Consider the following 20,042-nt stretch of genomic DNA (forward strand, 5'->3'; position numbering starts at 1 on the left):
GTCAGGTTTGCCCAGTGCTGGCTACCTCTGCCCATCAGATGGCCAGGCTGGGCCCACACCCCACAGGCAGCCAGGACCTGAAATCCAGAACTGGTGCAGAATTGCTTTTGGCATGGGGGTTTTCTTGAGCAGAGCTCTCGAGGTACCTGTGGCACATGAGGTCCCCCAGACTGCACAGCCTTCTGCAGGGGAACATTGGGTGAACTGCCCACCCAAGAGCCACCAGCCATCCAGGCACACACACACCAGCAACACCTAGTTCAGGAAAGAGCAAGTGTCAGGACCCAGGAGATCGGCCAAGTGGGCAGGACCCATGCAGGCGGGGACAGCTGGAGGGGTCGGACAGCCAGAGGAGATGGGACAGTCAGGGGAGGATGGGACAGTCAGGGGAAGATGGGACAGTCAGGGGAGGGCAGGACAATCAGGGAGAATGGGAAACTCGGGGGAGGACGGGACACTCAGGGGAGGACAGGTCCACCAGGTAGGACAGCACAGGACAAGCATGGTCTTTCACCCCCGCGGCGCTGGGCGTGTGTGGCTGCCATGTCGCCACCAGGGGGCGCACTTGCACTGTGGCTACAGCGGAAGCCTCCAGAAAGAGCCGGCACTGCCTGAGCTGCCTGCGCTCAGCCCTGTGGGGGCCGCCCAGCGGGGTCAGAGCACCTGCTGCCTCCTTCCACACCTGGACGCTTGCATGCCAGGCAGGCACCCTCCACTCTGTGCCCCAGCACTGAGTCAGGGTCCGCTGAACATCTCCAGGGTAGGCCTGAAACTCATAACCTCCCCGTGCTGGAACTACGGGCATCCGCTACGGAGCCAGGGTCTGAGCACTTCTCGCCATCTCTGCTGGTCTACTCGGTCACCCAGGGGGTTGTGGGAGGATGAGGCACAGAGTGGGCAGACATACAGTGGGCAGATGAGCATTCGCTCATGCTGAATGGGCATCGGGTGGGGCAGGCACCCGGCAGGGCAAGCACTCAGCAGGGTGGAGGCCTGGTGGGCACCAGACAGGACAAGCACCGGGCAGGACGAACGCAGGCAGGATGGGCACCAGGCAGGGCGGGCACCGGGCAGGGCAGGCCTTCTTTGCCGACCACCAGCAAAGTCCTAATTTGAGGACCCTGGCTCTCCGGTTGGGGAAAGCAATGTGGCCGGGTGGCAGGACGGTAGTGGGGGGAGCAGGGAGTGGGAGCCCCATCATGCCCGTGCCCGCACGCAGCCATGCCAAACCAGCCCTGTGCACCAGCTGGGCCCTTGTGGAGATGTGGGGTGGGGTTCAGCGGCCCACTCGTCCTGCGCACCGTGGCTCGAGGCCTGCCATGGTGCTGGGCATCGGACAGAGAGAGCACCGCCCTTTCCCTCCCAGGCCACGGTAGGGTCCTCTTCATCCGGGCAGCACAGAACAAGCAGGGGGTGCCTGGTGGAAGCCGGGCCAGGGAGGCCAGTGCTATTGGACTCCAGGCATGGAGGCCAGTGCTGAGCCTGGAAAGTTCCAGATGTGAGAGGAAGCGGTGGCCCTGGGTAATAAAGCAGGTGCACAGGTGAGCACTGGGTACACAGGGTAATCAGGGGAGAGGGATTGAGGCCCTCAGCCCACAGGGGTGGCAATGGGGACATCATTGTCTTGCTGTGCATGCCTGTGTGTACACATGTGTGTGTGTGCATGCACACTTGCCTGCATATATGTGTGCCAGTCCTGAGACTTAAACTCAGGGCTTGGGCATAGGCCCTGCGCTTTTTCACTCAAGGCTGGTGTTTTCACCACTTGAGCCATAGCGCCACTTCTGGCTTTTTGGTGCTTCATTGTAGATCATGAAAAAAGGATACTGGGTCTAACAGGCGCCATTTTGTCTTTGTGGTGGAGGCAGGTGAGTTCCTAGAGGCAGGGCCTGGGACTTAGACAATGGGTCACTGGACCTGCCAGTCCTGAGCCTTGAACTTGAGTAACTCTCATGTTCCCTGTGACCCTACCCCCTACCCCTGCTTCTATTTTGGCCCAGGTGGGCGCAGATGCCATCACACCCGTGCCTTGTGTCTCCTGGCTCTCTCCTCTGGTCGCCATGGCGTTCCACTTCAGCCCTCCCTTGCAGTTGATCTGATTTGTTAGGACTGTTTTTCTGCGCTTTCTTAGCTTTGCTGCTCTCATGGCTCCATTTCCTAAGTGTTAAGTGTATTCGAGACTGCAAGTTCTTTAAGGACATGTATCTGCCTGCAGTTGCCCCCTGGATCCTCAGCCTCTTGAGTAGCTGGGGTTACAGGTGTGCCCACTGGTGCCCTCTGTAGATGACGGCTTCCCGGTGCAGTGTGAGCTCGAAGTAAAGTGTTGAATGCTGTACCTGAGGGCATAGCGCCATACAATGTCCATACCTATTCAACACACACAAAGGAGTGCTGATCTCAGTGGGTTGGGGCTTGGGTGCAGAGCCAGGGGAATAGTAAGTACCCTATTTTAACTCCCTGTCATTTCTCCTGCTGTATTTGACTTAGTCGCAGAGTGGTTCCCACGGCAACGGCAACTAAGATGTTCGTTTATGACAGTCCAACCCATATCACCTCGGCCTTCCTGGGTCTGCTCTGTGCCTCCCCCATCTCTGTTCTCACGTGCCACCCCGAACCTCTGTGTCTGCTGGCAAAAACAGCGCTTACTTCTTAGCTGTCCCCCATATCAGGTCAGAGGAGATACAGATAAATGGATCCATCTTGCCTTCAGTTTTGCTGAATATAAAATTCCTTCTTAAAAGTTTGGGCTGGGAATGTGGCCTAGTGGTACAGTGCTTGCCTAGCATGCATGAAGCCCTGGGTTCAATTCTTTAGTACCACAAACACAGAAAAAGCCAGAAGTGGCGCTGTGGCTCGAGGGGTAGAGTGCTAGCCTTGAGCAAAAGAAGCCAGGGACAGTGCTCAGGCCCTGAGTTCAAGACCCAGGACTGGAAAAAAAAGAAAAAAAGCTTCCTTTATCAATGTGTTCTCCAGCTTTCTTTCTGTTGCCTTGGCACATGTCTGAAATTAACCAGCTAAAGAAGGAGGAGGAGGAGGAGGTCTATTTTTGGCTCATGGCTTTGGGTCAGTGGTGAGGCCACACACATCATGGCAGCTGTGGGGGTCTGGGAGGAGGAGGACGGCCAGGACCCAGGGCCCCTGAAGGCCTTGCCTCTCTGCCTCCTAGGGGAACATTCCAGATGCAAACTGCAGTGCTGCAGCACAGAGCCCAGGCCCATCCTCACCCGAAGTGTATACATGTGCGTGTGTGTGTGTGTGTGTGTGTGTGTGTGTGTGTGTGTGTGTGTGTATAATTACATTGCATATTGAGCTGGGTGGTTGTGGCCCACTCCTACACTCTGCTCTTCAGGAGGCTGAGATCCAGTGGGTCACAATTCAAGTCCCAGTCTGGGCCAAAAAAAGACCATGAAACTCCAACTCCAATGAAGCAGCAAAATGCTGGGCTGAAGACGTGGCTCAAGTGGAAGAGCACCAACCATGAGCAAGAAAGCTGGACAAGCATGTGAGGCCTGAGTCCAAACCTCAGCCTCAGCAAGGCAAATTACACAGCTGCTCGTCCCACCGCCGGGACCCGCGGCCAGAATGCGCCTGGCCAGAGAGGCAGCCACGAGGGCCACCGTAGCACCAAGCAAGGCCATGCGGTGGCTCTGCCTGCCAGCCCCAAGGATTTACCCCAGAGAATCGCCTAGATGATATGGGGCCTGCAGCCCCCGACCCACAAATCCAGAGACTGTCTTCCGGAGACCTGGACAGAGGGCCTTCCGGGTGGGAGGCTCTCCGTCCCGGGCCTCGCGGCCTCCCCTGGCTTTTCCAGGGTCCAGTCATTTCTCACAGTTGCCAATCTTGCTGGCAGCTGCAGCCTCTCTGCCCGAGTCTCCACCACTCCTCTCCTGCCCTGAAGACGTCTGCCAATCACTCTGCCCCCGTTTCTTTGTGCTCTCATTTCTTACTGAACACTTGGCTAAAAGCAGCCCATAATACTGGGGCTGCATCCTGGGCTTCTCCTGGCATTGAGCGGGGTGTCACTCCATCTCCTCAAAGCATGGGGGCCTGGACATAAAGAATCCTTGCCATGGCGTCCTACCGTGGCCCCTGGTCCCGGTCCCCAGCATTCTCCCTCTGCCTGAAACCTCAACTGCCCTTGCGGCTGCCACTGCTCCGGCCCCCTGGGCCCCACCAGTGTTGGGGTCAGCTGTGCCTTTAAGGGGCCACAGCTAACCTCGGCCTGTCCCTCCCTTTCCTGTCTTAACAGGAAGAGAAGCCCCTGTTCCTGGGGCTAGCACGTGTGCTATGGCGGAGGGGTACCCCAGGGGCCCATCCTTGGGGGGCTGGACCTCTGCCCACAAAGGAAGTCTCCTGACATCACTTGAGGGACAGCCCCTTGGGACCAATCAGGGGCCCCTCTCTTGTGCCTGCCTTTGGGGTATATCTGGGAGGCTCCTCATTTGAATAAACAGAAGCCTTAGAGGTTTTCTCCAGGGGCCCATGCATCCGTGTCGTTCTTGGTGGTTTTGGGGCACCCTGCGACCACACGCCACTGAGGCTACCTGTGGCCATCGCTCCCACGTGAGAGCGATAAAGGACCACCCAGGAAGGGGCGGACAAGCCCCTTCCCCCCCAAGCGGAGGGGAAGTGGAGAGAGAGAGCCCAACACACCAGGATGGCCTGTACACCTCTGCTTGCAAGGCATGCCGGGTGCCGGTGCTCACACCTGTATTCCCAGCTACTCAGAAAGCTGAGTTCTGAGGATTGTGATTCAAAGCCAGCCTAGGTAGGAAAGTCCATGAGACTCTTTATCATTTAACCAGCAAAAACTGGGAGTGGAGCTGTGGTTCAAGTAGTAGAGCACCAGCCTTGAGCAACGAAGTGAAGCAATTGCACAAGGCCCCAAGTTCAAGCCCCAGCTCTGACACGTGTGTGCACGTGCATGTGCGCGCGCACACACACACACACACACACATTATTTCAGGCTTGTACCAATTTTCTGTATTAGTCAGATTTCTCTTACTGTAAAAGTTACCTGTGGTAAATTGCTTTGAGAAGAAGAAAAGTTTATTTGCTCAGAGTTGTGGAGGTTTCAGGCTGTGGCCTTGGGTCTGGGTTGGTGCAGAGTATCATGCACGGGAGGCTGAGAGAGGGAGGGAGGGAGCAAGGGAGGGATGGGGGGAGACAGGAAAGGAGGGAGGGAGGGAAAGGGAGGGCAAGTGGCCACAGGGGAAATGGGTTTGCTGCAGTAACTTCTCCCCTGGAGCAGTTGTTTTCACCTCTGAGCAGGAAATATAAAGCGTGTTTTATGGTGTACATCATGTGGATGTTGGATTGGATTCTTCTCAGGACAGTGTAAGCCAGCCCAGGGCCCAGACCAGTAGATGCATCCCCGAGCAATGGATGCATCCCAGGGCAAGGAGTCAATCCAGAGCCACAGACTGGAGCCCAGCTGGCCATAGAGTTGGGGCAAGGATCCATGGGCTTGGGGAGGGATCCAGGCTGCATTGGTTTTGTTAAGCCCCCGTGGGCTGAGACTCACCGCTGGCGGAGGTCCTCAGATGACAGTGAACCTTGACCTGGCCGTTCTTTTATGTTTGCACGTGCTCGCTGGTTTCAGTTTTACAGAGTTCACGTTTCCCTGCGTGAGACATGGTTCTGTATGCCTCTCGCAGCTTCGAGGGTCCCCTCCCTGTTACCCTTCCTCTGCCCCCCAGCCCCCCCCAATGTCTGCCATATCCCTGTGGGTTTGTCACATCTTCCGGCAGCGTGCCGTGTGCATCGGCAAGTCCTTTCCCCTCCACCTCACCCCTCCTGCCTCCCACCCGTTCCCAGCATGCTCCCCTTTGTGTGCGAGTTTGTGCCATACAGATAGATATATATGACCTAGAGCCATCCTCTGAGAGCCAACAGGCGCCTTGTGGCACTGGCCTGGCTTCTTTTCTTTTTTTTTTGCCAGTCCTGGGCCTTGGACTCAGGGCCTGAGCACTGTCCCTGGCTTCTTCCCGCTCAAGGCTAGCACTCTGCCACTTGAGCCACAGCGCCGCTTCTGGCCGTTTTCTGTATATGTGGTGCTGGGGAATCGAACCTAGGGCCTCGTGTATCCGAGGCAGGCACTCTTGCCACTAGGCCATATCCCCAGCCCTGGCCTGGCTTCTTGTTTACTCGATCTCTGCTTCCTTCCAAGTTACATAATTCTTCCTTATCACTGAGTAATGCTCCCTGCATAGACATACTGCATTCTACCCCTCTGCTGTTTGATGGGCATGGCGGAGTACTGGGCACAGTGGGTAGATGGCGCTGGCTCAGGCAGGAGTGCACTTGTCTCCCACGCAGGACGCAGGCTGGGATGCTCCAGGTGCACGCGCAGGACTTGCTCCGGCCCAGCGGAGGAACCACGGATGCCCCCACTGTCAGTGCCCAGGGGGCTTAGCATTCCTTCAGAGTGAGGACTGGGGAGGGGTGGGAGGTAAGAGGTACTAAGATTAGGGGGAGATGCGGGGTGCTAGGTGCTGGGGGAGTTGGGTGCTAGGGGGAGTTGGGGGCTGGGGGGCTGGGGGTGGGCTGGAGACTGGGCAGCTGGCTTCTAGGGGTGCTGGATGATGGGGGGCTGGGTGCTCAGGGTACCGCCCAGGTGTCCAGGGTTAATGACACGGGGTGCCAGGCATCCCAGGACAAGGTCTCCAGTCCCGTCGTGGTGTTGGCCCCATTCTTTGCAGAGGCTGAGCTCCTCCCACTGACTCCCTGGTGGCTGAGGAAGTCACAAGCGCAGCTTTCTAATGCCCGCGGCTGGGCACAGACAGCTATGTAATCTGAACGTAACGCCTTTGAAACACTCATCTCAAGCTATCGAGAAATCCTGGTCAGCTCCATGTCTCAGGGGAGCTCTGGTCTGCCTGGCCCATACGAGGGCGGGTGTCAATGGCTGCTCTGCCTCTGTTCGGGTCAGGGGTCAGGGGAAGTGAGTTCTGTTGAAGGTGCTGTGCGAATCAGTGCACATTCATGACGAGGGCTCAGTCACACCAAACACCTGACAGGGCAGACGATGGGCGAGGACAGAATGCGGAGTCACTTCCCGACTGGGACGTGGGTGGCCCAGAGCCTTTCACAGAGAGAGACCCAGAGGTGAGGAAGGGCTGGGTGCCTGGTGGCTCTGCTGGCAGCTGTCCGGCCACGACCGGTGCTTAGCGACCACTCTGGGCCTCAGGAGGTAGCACAGCATTTAAAGTGGGGTCCCGGGGCCTTGGGGGATTTTGCTCAATTGGAAATTTGTACTTCTGGCTAAGTGCAAGACCTCTGAGGAAACAGAATTACAGAAACAGCTTTGAGAAACAGAGAGGTGGGGGCCCCCGGGGTGCACCGAGACAGGGAGTGGACGCCACCGTCCCATGGGGCCTGGGACTCTGTGAGCGTCCTTCAGTCTTTTTCTCTCTCTATGGAACCTCAAATCACATTCAAAATCCAGAAGCGGGGCTGGGATTTACTTAGTGGTAGAGTGGGGATCTTCCTAGTGGTAGAGTGCTTGCCTCGTATACATGAAGCCCTGGGTTCGATTTTACAGAGCCAGAAAGGGCTCTGTGGTTCAAGTTGGCAGAGTGTTAGCCTTGAGCAAAAAGAAGCCAGGGACAGTGCTCAGGCCCTGAGTCCAAGCCCCAGGACTGGAAAAAAAAAATCCCAGAAGCTTCAATGAAATGCAACGCCTGAAGGCTAATGCATGATGGTCAGCAAGGTTTTCTTAGCTGTATCTGCTCCCCTCCTCCCCAGCTGGAGGCTGGGCCTCCTGGTTTCAGGGTCCACGGTCAGCCTGTCAGCTGCTCCCTCCTGCCCATTGCCCCACTCCCCAAGTGCCTGCCGGCCTCCTTTCCAGCCCTGGCCTCCGGGGACAATGACACTGAGCCACCACCACGGCCCAGATCTGCGCCTGCCCAGCCGCCCACCCCCCCCCAACTACCTGCAAATGAACTGAAGCGCTCATCAAAAGGAAAAACAAAAGAACTTTTATTTTTTTCTATTGCATAAATAATGGCAAATTAGACTCTTTTATACAGATTATATATTTACAGACAAGTTTGGTTAGAGAACGCATCTGTCAAAGGTTGCACTTGGCTTTCCTTTATACACTAAGATAACATATTAATAATATATACTTCATTCGCATGCCCAGTTAATTTATATGAATATTTACATTTTATATAAATATTTGACGTTAACCAACCTGCCCACTCTCTCATCATTTAGTAGCAGAAAATCACCAACTGATATCCAAAGAAGAAAAGCACAAAAGGAAGGAACGTGGATGAGGTAAGTGGGAGCTCGTGACCCCCAGTGTCCACCGGAGGGGTCTTCACGCCGGGCAGAGCCCCAAGCCCCCCTCCTGGGCCTCGCCGGTCCTAACTGTGCTCTACGTTCCCAGACCTGGACTTTACTACTGTGCTTTGTGGACGGCCCTCGCGGCCAGTGGGGGCACCCTCCAGGGCCTTGCGGCACCCATCACCAGGAGGCACAGCAGCCGGGCATGCCCCAGACCAGTCTGGTCCCCTCCAGCCAGCACCTCCAGGAGCTCTGTCTTTGGTTAGTCCTTGGGGAAATAACTTATTCCTGAATTCAGAGTTGGAGAAGAAAACCAAACCCGCCCAAGAAGCTACTCAAGGACTCGAAATCTCATCTTGACATGAGAAGGAATATTCTGGATTTCTCCTGGGGAGAGAGCCAAGTGCCGGGTCCTGTGCAGGCTCCCTGAGGAGAGGCCTCCAGTGGCTGACCTGTGTCAGTGCTCCTCTTTAGGGCAGGGCTGGGTGACTGAACCACAGCCTGACGAGAACCCCAGAATCCGCATGGAGGACTGGGTGCTGCCGTGGGGCAGAATGTCCCCCACATATGGATGGGGCTGGCAGTCCCCCAGCCCTGCTCCATCCCCACCTCCCCTGTGCTTGGCTGTCAGCAGCCACTTGAGGGACTGTCCCGCCCACCCGCAGGCAGTCAGGGCTGGAGGGTGCTCTCCCGGGCGTGGCCTCTGGCACCCCCTCTCCCCTGACCCCCCACCCTGCCTGTCTCAGGCTACTACTTGTGTGGGCTTCAGGGCAGTAGTGGAGCCCCTTGGTCTTCCCAAACACAGAGCCGGTCATCCACACTTCCAGCAGTCAGAGGGAGCCCAGGACCCCGCCTCTGATGCACCTGAGGATTCCGCAGGAGGCCGGCGACCTGAGGAGCAGGCGGTGGGTGCTGCCCCCAGGTAGCAGGGCCCCCACCTGGGACCTGCTCTGACCTTCGCACCACAGCAGCCAGCTTTCCTGGGCACCCTGGGCTTTTCCACACCTGCATTCCTGCCCCCAATATGCGCTCAGATCCTCCCAGACTCATGTGAGTTCGGGAGGGGGGGGGGGAGCTGTGCTCTCAGCTCTCCATGTCCCCAAGTCACCACACTACACAAGGGAGGTGGCCCCAGACCAGCACCTCGCCCTCACAAAGCCCCTCCTCTCCCTCAGCGCCAGGACAGAGACCTCACTGCCCCTGCATTTCCTGCCGTATCCCTTCCAGATCAGCTTGCTGCTCTGCCCTCCCAGGAGACACTAGCCCTGCCACCACCCCCCAACATGGACAAGACCCTCTTTTCAATTTTGTTCTGCGACACAGTCATATGACACAACCCAGGCTGCCCTTTACCTCGAGATCCTCCTGCTTTAGCCCTCCCCAGTGCTGGGAGCACAGGTGTGCAACCCACACTCGGCAGACAACATCTTCTGGCAGGGAGAAGAACGTTAATCACAGTGGAGGGAAAGAGGGGTGAGCATATTCTTCAAATGCTGGGGTGACCCCAACAGTGAACCCCCATGGGGCAGGCTGGGCAGGAAGGGAGATGACCGCCTGTGCTATAGGAAACCCTGATTCTTCATGGTATTCCTCAGGTCAGTGTCACCTTGGGCATCTGGCATTCCCTCCTTATTCCTGAAGACCCCTCCAGGCCGTCCAGAATCCAGTAGGAGCCACTGGCACCAGCGTTGCCGGCTAACTGTGATCTCCTCCATGATAAGGCCTGGGGACCAAGGACAGCGCGGGCGGGCGGCGAAGCTGGATGGCTCTGATGCTCAAACCCTCAAGGACCAGGTCCCCCGAGAGCCAGCCCAAACCTGCCTAGATTGTGTCACGGCCATAAGTAAATTAGGATGGAAAACCCTCATGGGGAATAATGCTCGTGATTTGGACAGCTACCCCTCCGTGGGGGCTGCATGCTGGGCCTCACGGTGACCCCAGAGCCTGGGACGAAATTCCCACCCTTGCTGTGCTGGACGGAGGTTTTGCCAAGAACCTCTGGATCACAGGACAAGGCCATAGCCAAGTCTAGAAGCACGTCTAGGCTCACTGGCACCAACACAGCAGGGCACAGTGGGCCTGTGGGGGCCCAGCTACTCCAGCAAGCCAGTGGGATGGGGCAGAGGGGTCACCACCCCTCAGCAGGTGCACTGAGGCCTCCGGAGGTAAAGGGTGGAGGCCTAAAGCACAGCCCTCCCCACCCCCACCAGCCACAGGCCAGGCCGCCCAGACTGGGAAGTGCCCTCCCCCATCCCACTCTCAACCTCAGGACGACTTCCTGCAGCCCGCTTCCTTGAGTCTGGGTGTGGGCCTAGCGGAGCATCTGAACCTGAGGGAGCTCGGCCTGCCAGTGCTGGAGGCACAGGCGCGGCCCCGCCTCCCTCCACCCTGCCCGTCACTGAGGTCACAGTGATCACATCACACATGGGCAGGGGTGGACAAAGATGGCACCAACCATGCCTCTTAGGACTCTTGCCAAGGCAGAGCCCAGCGAGGACCCCGGGCACGCCACCCTGCGTGTGAGTTCAGTCTTCCCGCAAGCACAAGCAAGCCCACCACCGTGCACAAGTTCACAGTTCCCACTCACACAGGTGAGTTCACCACCCTGCATGGGACTTCACATCTCCCACTCATGTCCTCGAGCTCACCGCTGTGCATGCAATTTCACACTTTCCAAGAGAAAACACACCGATGCTAAGGAAGTCTGGAGGCATAGAGGGTTTCGCTTCCAGACGATCACTAGTTGTGCCTAAATTTAAGAATCCCTGCTCTGGGAGGTGGGGTGCAGGGTGGTAGGGGAGGAAAGGTGGAGGACTCACCAGTCTGGGGGCCCCCACAGGGGGCCAGGGGTGGGTGGAGTGTTTCTTACAAATGTGCCCTCCCCCCCCCATACTACTGCCTCAACAAGCTGGAAGTGAAACACAGAGCATGTGGTGGAATGCCAGTTGCCTCGGTAACACCCTCTGCCCCTCACAGCGGGTCAGAGGGGACCCTCGCACCTGCTCCCCTCTTCCTATCCCAGAGGTGGGAGGGTTCCGTCTGCATCTGAAGACAGCTTCACTGTGAGTTGTGGGGACTAAAGTCACAGTGTCAAACCCTGCCTGAGCCCCAGGCACCTTCGGGGAGCAGCTCACAGCTGTCATCCCAGACACCCTGGGCTGAGACCTGAGGACTGCAGTTCAAAGCCACCCAGCCTTCATCTTCAGTTAACCATCAAAATCCAGAAGTGGAGCTATTGCTCAAGGGGTAGAGCACTAACCTTGGGCACAAAAGCTCAGGAACAGCCCAGGCCAGAGTTCAAGCTCCAGGACTGGCACACACAGACACACGCATGTGTGGGTACACACACACACACACACACACACACACACTGCCTGATTCTTGCTCTTGTGCTCTGGGAGTGGGGACACCTTCTGCTGCAGGAAATAAGCCACACTGGGTACTGTGGCTGCAGCCCTGGGCACCCAGGGTGAGGGGAGCAGAGGCCCTCCATCTCCTGTGGGATGCCTCCAGCTGTGGGCACCGTGGGAGTTTCCAGCCATGTGCCCTGGTACAGAGAAACCCAGTGCCCCGATGGGTCTACAATCACCCAAGCAGCACAGCCAGACTGCAAGTCACAGCAGCAAACTCCAAATCCTGAGTCCAGGGGCTGCCAGTGGCTCGACTGTGGGCACCCTGTATCCGGGCACCAGGGGTGACTGTGGCTGGAGTTCACTTTGGACCATCAAGGAGTTCTGTGGCTTTGTCCTTGTCCTCTCTCCCTGCAAGCACTCATGGGACACATAACCTTCTCCGGATCCTCCTCACTTCCACCCCAAGCCGCTGGGAGAGTGAGAGGCTGTCCATGGGCAGGTGCTTGGATGTCCCTTCCCCCAGGCAGCTCATCTTGCTGACCCCTGGGCAGGAGACAGCCACCAGAGGGGTCACATTGTCCGCTATCAGCCAGGAGGCTGGGATCTTGGAGTGGTCACCCTGGCGTCAACCTGGGAGTTGAGGGGAGGGAGGCTGTCCCAGCGACACTCCACCCCACCCTGCAGGGGCAGGCCAAGGCCACCAGGCTGCTGCGCCCAGGTCCAGTCAGCACTCCACCTGCTCCAAGTGTGTTCCTCTGCAGAGGGGGCTGGTGAGAGCAAGGGGGAGAGGGGGCAGGTATGGGGGGCAGGGCAGGTATGTGGGACCAGGGCAGGGCTGGTATGTGGGGAGGGGCAGGGCAGGTACATGGGGGGGGGGAGCTGGGTGGGACACCACCTTCCTTGGCTAGTCTGGATCCTCCAGACTCTGGTGGATTTAGGTCTCACGGGTCTGGGGAGCCTGGCGCCCCCTTTCCCTGCTATGGCTCAAACCCTAGTAACTGTGCTGTGGGAAGCGCTGCCCCTCCTCGGGGGAACGGCTCCCCAGGGCCCCACGCGGCCGCGGGGAAGGCTGCAGAGGTGAAGTGGAGGAAGACTGGGTGTGGAGCCTGGGGTCTCCAGGTCTCAGAAGGCAGTGGGGGTTGGGGCTGGGGACACAGACGCCTCCCCCTGCATTCAGACAGGAAAGACGGGGAGCCACGGTGCAGGATGGGAGGCCAGAGGGAGGCGGGCGAAGCTCCAGGCTTTCGGCTGCCACGGAAACCAAGCGAGACGTGGTGGTGCAGAGACGCAGACCTGAGCTGGCGGAGCGGCCCAGGGAGGTGGCCGGCCTGGGTGGCTGGCTGGCAAGCTTGGGCTAAGGGGGTGGAGGCTGGGGTCCAGTGCCAGGGGTGACAGCCTTGTCCAGTGCAGGCAGAGTTCTGTGGCCTTCAGCTCCTGTGGGCAGAGCTGGCCAATGTCTTTCCCAGTTGCCTGAGGGATTTGAGGAGGTGCGGGTGGTGCTGGGGCCGATTCGTCCTCCTGTGGATGTGACCTCATCCCTTATCCAGGACGATCAGGTAGCCAAGCGCCGAGCGCCGACCCGGCCTGCAGAGTCATCCGGCCTGGAGACCCAGGGCCCGACCCGGGCTCCATCCAACTCCACCCCCAGCTGAACTGAGGAGCCAGGACGCTGTCGGGAGGCCAGCTCGGGCACTGCGAGCGGGCATCAGCCCTGTCCTTCTGTCCTCTGCGAGGATGTGGATGTCCGCCCTGGGGCTCCTCTGCTTGGTTGTTTTCCTCAGATAGCGGCCAAGGGCAGAAAGCAGGAAGAAGGCGCTGCAGGTAGGGGATGCTGGTGCAGGCGGGCACTAGGGGAGTGGAAAGACGAGTACGGGGAGGCCCGCCGGGTATGGGGTCTCAAGGCTCTCCCCACCACACTGGAGGGGGTCCTTTCTGGGGGGAGGGGGGAGGCTGGGCTGGGCCTCAGTGGAGTCTGTGGGCCCTGGGGGAAGAACAGGGTGGGAGGGGGCACCAGGCACCCCCTCTGTCTCCCTGCCCGCTATGGGGGGGTGGCACAGAAGGGAAGTAAATTTATCTTCAGAACTCGGAGCTCTGGGCTAGTTATTGCATTAGGAAACAAAACCACTAAAGCGAGAAGAGCCCTTGTGCAGACACCCGGAGACGGGGTTGGTGGAGGCCCAGGTCCGGGCACGGTCCCTGCGGAGTTTTGGAGGACGGAGGACAGAGGCTCTGTGGTCCTCAAGGGTCTGTCCTGTGTGTCCAGAGGTCCGGGCCCCGGTGTGTGCACACAGAGCAAGTGGGGCGGGGCGGAGGATAGTACTCCATCTGCCCCACTGTCCGCCCCACCATCCGCCCCGTGCTCTGTCACCTACTCCATGCCGCTCCGGAGGATCTGGTTGGCTGCGATCAGCATGACGCTTATGATGAAGGCCATGGCGAAGGCGCAGATGAGGCTCTTCCGGACACAGGTCTGCCGGTTCTGCTTCTGGGAGTGGACTGGGGTGGTTGGGGGTGGGAAGGGAAGGGGGAGGGGGAGGGGTGGGGATGGGGTGCCGGGGGTCAAGGACACAGGGATGGAGGGTTAGGGAGGGATGAGAGAGGACATGGTAAGACCAGAGACCCTGCCCACCAGACACCACTGCCCTAACCCTGTGGACAAGGACTCACGCCCTGACAAGGAGGACACTATGCGGCCTCAGAGGACAGGAGAATCATGGTTCCAAGCCACCCCAGACAACAAACTCACAAACCTCCCCCCCATCTCAACCCAGACTTGTGCACCATGATAGGTAAGTGTCACTGGCTATGGTAGTCAGGATGACAGGAAGGTGCCACCACACCTGGCTTGTTGGTTGAGATGGGATCTTGGTTAAGTTTTTGCCTGGGTGGGCCTCACGGAGGACAGGAGAGAGACACACACAGAGAGACTGCAAGAGAAACTGGGGATATCACACCCTTCAAAGCCCCTCCTCCAGCTCTACCCCCATTCCTAAGCTTGATCATTTCCCCCTCATCTCTGAGGTCCCATCTTGCCATATCTAATCCTCCTGGATCCAGTGGGCCTGTGGCTGCTTGGGTGATTTCAGAGTATTTTGTGGCTCAATCCTGCAGTTGCTGATTAGAGTCTTAAGTTCTTAGCTAGTGGAAAGAGATGAGCCTGGTGTGGAGTTGGCTTCTCCCAGGAGTGAGCACGTGTGAAATGATGCCAGGTCTGAGGAAGGAGAAGGAACTGATGAAGCAGGGCTAAGACAGGTGCTGAGGCCTGGGTTGGCTGTGAGACTGCTCCCTGCACAGCCGCCATGCTGCCTCTGTGTCCTGAGGGTTGACAGGAGCTGCAGGCAGCGTGGCTGGGTGGGGGCTGTGAGCTGTGGGCTGGGTGTAGAAGCTCATCTGTGTCAGGACACTTGGAAACAATGCAAAGGATGACGAGACGATTCCTGGGGAGCCAGCTGCGGCTCCTTTAGCACAGGAGAGGAAGAGCCCGAGAACGCAGACTCAGGGCCAGTGGGCAGAGGCGCGCCCCTGGTCATTTCCTGGCCAGGGTCACTGAGAACCAGACCTGAAATGGAGCCTGCAATTCACACTCTGTCTTGATGAGAGGCATTTCCTCCTAAATGTTGGCAGCATCGCAGATTGTGGGACCAAGATTCTGACTTAGGTAGGAGCCAGGAAAAAATCTGCGTCATACTGCCCTGAGTCATTAGCCATGTACCGTGGCACAGCTCTTGTCTGTCCCTCCACTTCTGTGTCCCCAGGCCTTGGGCGTGGGGTCCACACAGGGCTGTGAGGATGAAGAACATGAACAGGCCCTGGGCACTCTCTGTTCTCAGTGCACACACAACAGGCAGCCCATGCAGGGGCTCAGCAGGTGAACAGAATTAAGAGGCCAGGCCCCTGCTTCAGTGCAGGCCTCGCGGGAGCAGCGGGCTGTCCCCCTGACCATCCGAGCGGTGGAAGGCGAGATTTTCTGGCCAAGGCATGGGCAGGACGTGAATCCATGGCTTACTCTCACACCCACATCCTCAACTCCTACACAAATTCTTCTTGATTTTCTGCTTAGCAACAGAAAACTCTGCAAACATTTTGGTGTGGCTGGCAGAAGGCTGACCTGGACTATTCCATCTGCTTCTTCGTAATCACTTAACCATTAAATGTCACCTGCCATTATGAGTTCGCAGTGCATCTATTTCTCTGTACTTATTCTTAGGGTCCAGTCTGTACCCTCCCCCCAAGAAGTCCAGGCCAGCCGAGGATGTCAGAAAGTCAAACATCTGATTTATTTACCTAACTGCTACCTAGAGACTCTGGCCAAGTGACTGAAAATCTTCTCTGAGCTTCCATTTCCCTCTCTGCCACATGCGCTAATGGGAACTGTACCAGTCACTAAAAGAATTAGCCCAAAGATGGATGAGCAAATACAGGTGACAGGTGCATCACGTGGCCAGGTGCTAGAGCAATGCCAGGGTTCATTGCTATGTTCCTAGAGCCCAGGGTGTGTGTGCTGCTCTGCTCCCCTCCCTCCTGCAGCCTTGCACTGGGCCGGGTGGCCCTCAGATGTACCCCACCTGCACCCCACTTTGCCTCCTACCCACACCCATCCAGCCAGAATGAAGCTAGACTCGCTTTCCTTGAGCACTGCTCGGTGGGCTCACACTGCTGAGGACCTCCTGGCCCCTCCAGGGGCCAGGCTGGCAGGGGGTACCACAGCTCCCTCCCCATGCTGTGCCCACCCCACCCCACCCAGGACCACAGGACCATGGCTCCACGCCTCCTCCCTGTGCCAGGCCCACCCCTCCCAGGACCACAGCTCCTGCCCTCGTGCCTGGCCCACCGTTCCCACGGCTCAGCCTCAGATGGGGTTCTGTGTGCTCACTAGTGCGTGGGCCCATGTGAGATGTATTGTCACCCAGGACTGAGTGGAGATCATGACCACTGCACACCCTCACACCACCATGCACCCCCACGCGACCACTACCCTGGCCCCCATGCAACCACATGAGTCCCCATGCAACCACCCTCCCCCGCCCCCTCCCAGCCCCTAGGAAACCCCCACATTCCCCACTCATCCACCACACTCCACACATAGCCATCACACACTCCACATCCTGCAGATGAAGAACATGAGCACGTGTCCACTTCCCGGTTACACACATACATGCACACATGGGCCCTGCTCCATGGCTCTGACCCCCGCCCCCTGCCCCCACTCCCCTCCAGCATCTGCCCTGGGTGCTGGGTGGGGCCAGGGGTGCCCTTGTCACCCTGGCAGGCAGGGGCAGGTGGCCGGGTGGGACTTGGCATCCAGGCCCTTCACGGCACCACCATAGACTCACAAGGCTTCAGAATCCATCCATCCTCACTTTCCATAAACCCAGAAGATCTTTTTTTTTTTTCCTTTTTTTGTGAGTCTTGGGGCCTGAGCACTGTCCCTGAGCTCTTTTGTTCAAGGCCAGTGCTCTGCCACTCGAGCCACGGCGCCCCTTCAGGTTTTCTGGTGGGTAAGTGGAGAGAAGAGTCTCATGGACTTTCCTGCCCAGGGCTTTGAACTTCGATCCTCAGACCTCAGCCTCCTGAGTAGCTAGGATGACAGGCAGGAGCCACTGGTGCTGGCTAGCTAGAGGATCTTGTCTGGGTGTGACTACCATTTGCCATTCTTGGCAGCGAATCTTTTAGGAAAGGCGCAGAGAAGCGAATGATGATTTCCGGGGCCATACTGCTGCCACTGGACTTTTGTGGGTGTGATGCTGGTGTTTGACCTCAGAGTCTCACGCCTCCTGGGCAGAGGCTATGCCACTAGACTCATGCTCCCGGCCCTTTCACCTTAAAACAAAAGAAAGACTCAAGTAGGATTTTTTGTTTCCTCCCTGGCTGGTCTAGAGTGCACCCCTCCTGCTAAAGGTTCTCATGTAGCGGGGTGACAGCCGTACACCATGGCATGCAGCCACTGATTGCAATGAGGGGGTCTCGAACACAGGTTGCCTAGGCTAGCCTTGAACCACAATCTTCCAACCTCTGCCTCCTAAGCAGCTGGAATCGCACTGTGAAGAGCAGGAAAGCAGGCCTTGGAGAACAGTCCTGGCGTGTGGCTTTGCGGTTGGGGGGGGGGCTGTCACTCCATGAAATGGAGAATTGGGGACGCCTGTCTCACCCGCTGGGGTGAATGGGAGAGTGGGTGGGGGCCCTACCTCCTTCAAACTCAGTCTGGCAGTTCCCCGAGGTCTCGTTGAGGCTCTCCTCCTCGTTGATGATGATGTTCTCGATGTCCTTCATGGTCAGGTGGTCCCGGAAGGCGTGGTAGAGGATGTGCTTCAGCTCCTCCAGCGTGACCCTCTGCATGTCAAACTGCGGGGACAGAGGACATGCGTGACCGGCCAGGTGTGGGTACCAGGACACGGCCAGACCCAGGGCCCCAAGGATTCTAGAAAGTCACCTCCACTTTGCAGGGCAGCTGGGAACCACTCCCCACCTTGGAGGCAACAGAGATGGTGCCCTGCCCTCTGCATGTCAACTCTTGGGGGTCTGCCCAGCTGGCTTGCTCTCCTCCCGCTCTGATCACTGAGTCGGCTGCTTCCTGGTGCCCTCTGGCATGCTTGCACAACCTGACCCAGTGTGGCATGTTGGGGGGGAGGGGCGTGAAGAGGAGGAGGAGCCTAAGGCAAGGTAATTAGGTCATGGGGCACTGACCTTAGCAGGGACTAATGCTGGCCTCAGGGCAAGTGATGGTGCTCAGCAGAGCAGTTGTTATGGAGCCAACCTAGTGTGCACATGGTGCTCCTTCTGGACACTGCCACTCTCTTTCCGTTTCTCCACTTGGGACCAGGCTTAGGAGACCCTCACCAGAGGCCCAGCCAGTGTGGCTGCCTGGCCACATAAATACCAGTGACAGGCGCCATTCTGGCAGCCCAGTGTGAGCTGACACAGATTGTGGAGAGTGGGCCATCACGGCGGCCATTCATAGCAGCTCTTGCCCAGGAGGCCTGGGTTCCCTGCCCACAGCATCAGGCTGGTCCACCAGATGTGAGCCAGGGTGACACTCATGGCCAAGGAAGGCCCAGGAGGCCCTCAGGGGCTTTGCCGCCTGCCCATGAGTCCTGGCCTGAAGGCAGGTGGGGAGCCTCGGCCTGTGGGGCCTGGGGGTCTGGGGGCCTGGGGGCAGGACGCAACTGCCCCTGGCAAACCCCTCACCTCTGACACAGCCACCCCTGGCAAGCCCCTCACCTTGGTGGTGAAGCCTGAAAACTCGGGTTCTGCAGCTGCAACTCAGCCAAGGCTGAGCACGGAAGGCAGCATCGGCAGGACCAGTCCCGTGACCAAAGGAAGTTTCAGACACTTTGTTCTCCTCACCTTCATTATAAAGGAATTCCTTCCTACCCGGTGCTCGAAATTAAACTAGCATACTGAAAACTGTGGGGAAATCCTGATTCGTGTTCAGAGCCATTTCTGTGTGTGTGAGAACGGCAGAGGGTACTTGTGTCTGCATTGCACATGGACACCCACCACCATGAACTTGACCCCGACTCAGCTGCAGCTGGGACGAGATGAGCGCAGCTGCAGCTGGGAAGAGATGAGCGCTCTGCATGGTGGATAAGCGAGGATGGAGGGGCCAGCCTGGAGGCCGACAGAGCCACCAGGGCATGGGGGACAGAAACTCACACTTGAACAAGGTCACAGGTGAGGCACAGAGATCAGAAAGGACCGACGGATTAAATGAGCAACAGCTTCCTGCAAGTACAGGCTATGAGCTGAGCTGCAGGGAAAATCCACCCATTCAAAAACGTGCCATAATTCTGGAATGAGGGGAAAAGGATGGGCCAGGGGCTAGGAGAAGGGAAGGAAGGACACAGGCCTAGAAACCAACAAGTTGGTCAGATGTGTCATGATTTCCTGTTAGGCCATACTATGAGCTGGATAAAGAATTCTCTCTCCATACATTGTTCTTAGAGTCATAAAAAAACATTCAGAAGGAGCTGTTGATTGGCAGGATCATGATTCTAAGCCAGCCTGGGAAGGGAAGTTCATGGGACTCTCACTCAAGGGAAGAAGCTGGGTGTACTGTGGTGTACCTGTCACCCTGGGTGTGACAGAAAGTGTGAAACAGGAGGACGGCAGTCCAGCTCATGCCCAGGCAGGAAGGGAGACCTACCTCAGCCAGCAACCCACACTGGCCCCCTGCAGGGAAGGGCTGGAGCTGAACCGCAGGGCTTCCGCCAGCAGGCTCAACACCTGGAGCCACCAGAATGTGTTTTTAAATGAAGTGACTCAGAACAGGGCCTTGGTTTACAAAATCCACTTTGGGTAAAATGGGGACCCCAGTGCAGTTCTTCCCTGCCAAAGACATCATCTGATCCTGTGTGAACTTGAAAAAAAAAAGACCATTTCCTGTTAGATAAAGCA

The 20,042-nt window shown here is 57.8% G+C and overlaps 1 protein-coding gene across 3 annotated transcripts in view; it reads right to left on the reverse strand.

Moving 5' to 3' along the window:
- Positions 1-20,042, reverse strand: part of Caln1 (calneuron 1) — a 165,670-nt gene that overhangs the window by 5,780 nt on the left and 139,848 nt on the right. For 2 of the 3 annotated variants that reach the window (XM_048329369.1, XM_048329356.1), the window contains exons 5-6: positions 17,834-17,990; positions 11,562-14,144 (exon numbers count right to left, since the gene is read on the reverse strand). In XM_048329369.1, coding sequence (XP_048185326.1) covers positions 14,017-14,144; positions 17,834-17,990 — 285 coding nt within the window. In that variant the 3' untranslated portion in view covers positions 11,562-14,016. Of the gene's footprint in view, positions 1-11,561; positions 14,145-17,833; positions 17,991-20,042 lie in introns of those variants that run through there. The other variant, XR_007208331.1, reaches the window with a different exon arrangement.

The sequence above is a fragment of the Perognathus longimembris genome, chromosome 1 (genome assembly GCF_023159225.1).
Source record: "Perognathus longimembris pacificus isolate PPM17 chromosome 1, ASM2315922v1, whole genome shotgun sequence".
In the NCBI taxonomy this organism is placed as follows: domain Eukaryota; kingdom Metazoa; phylum Chordata; class Mammalia; order Rodentia; family Heteromyidae; genus Perognathus; species Perognathus longimembris.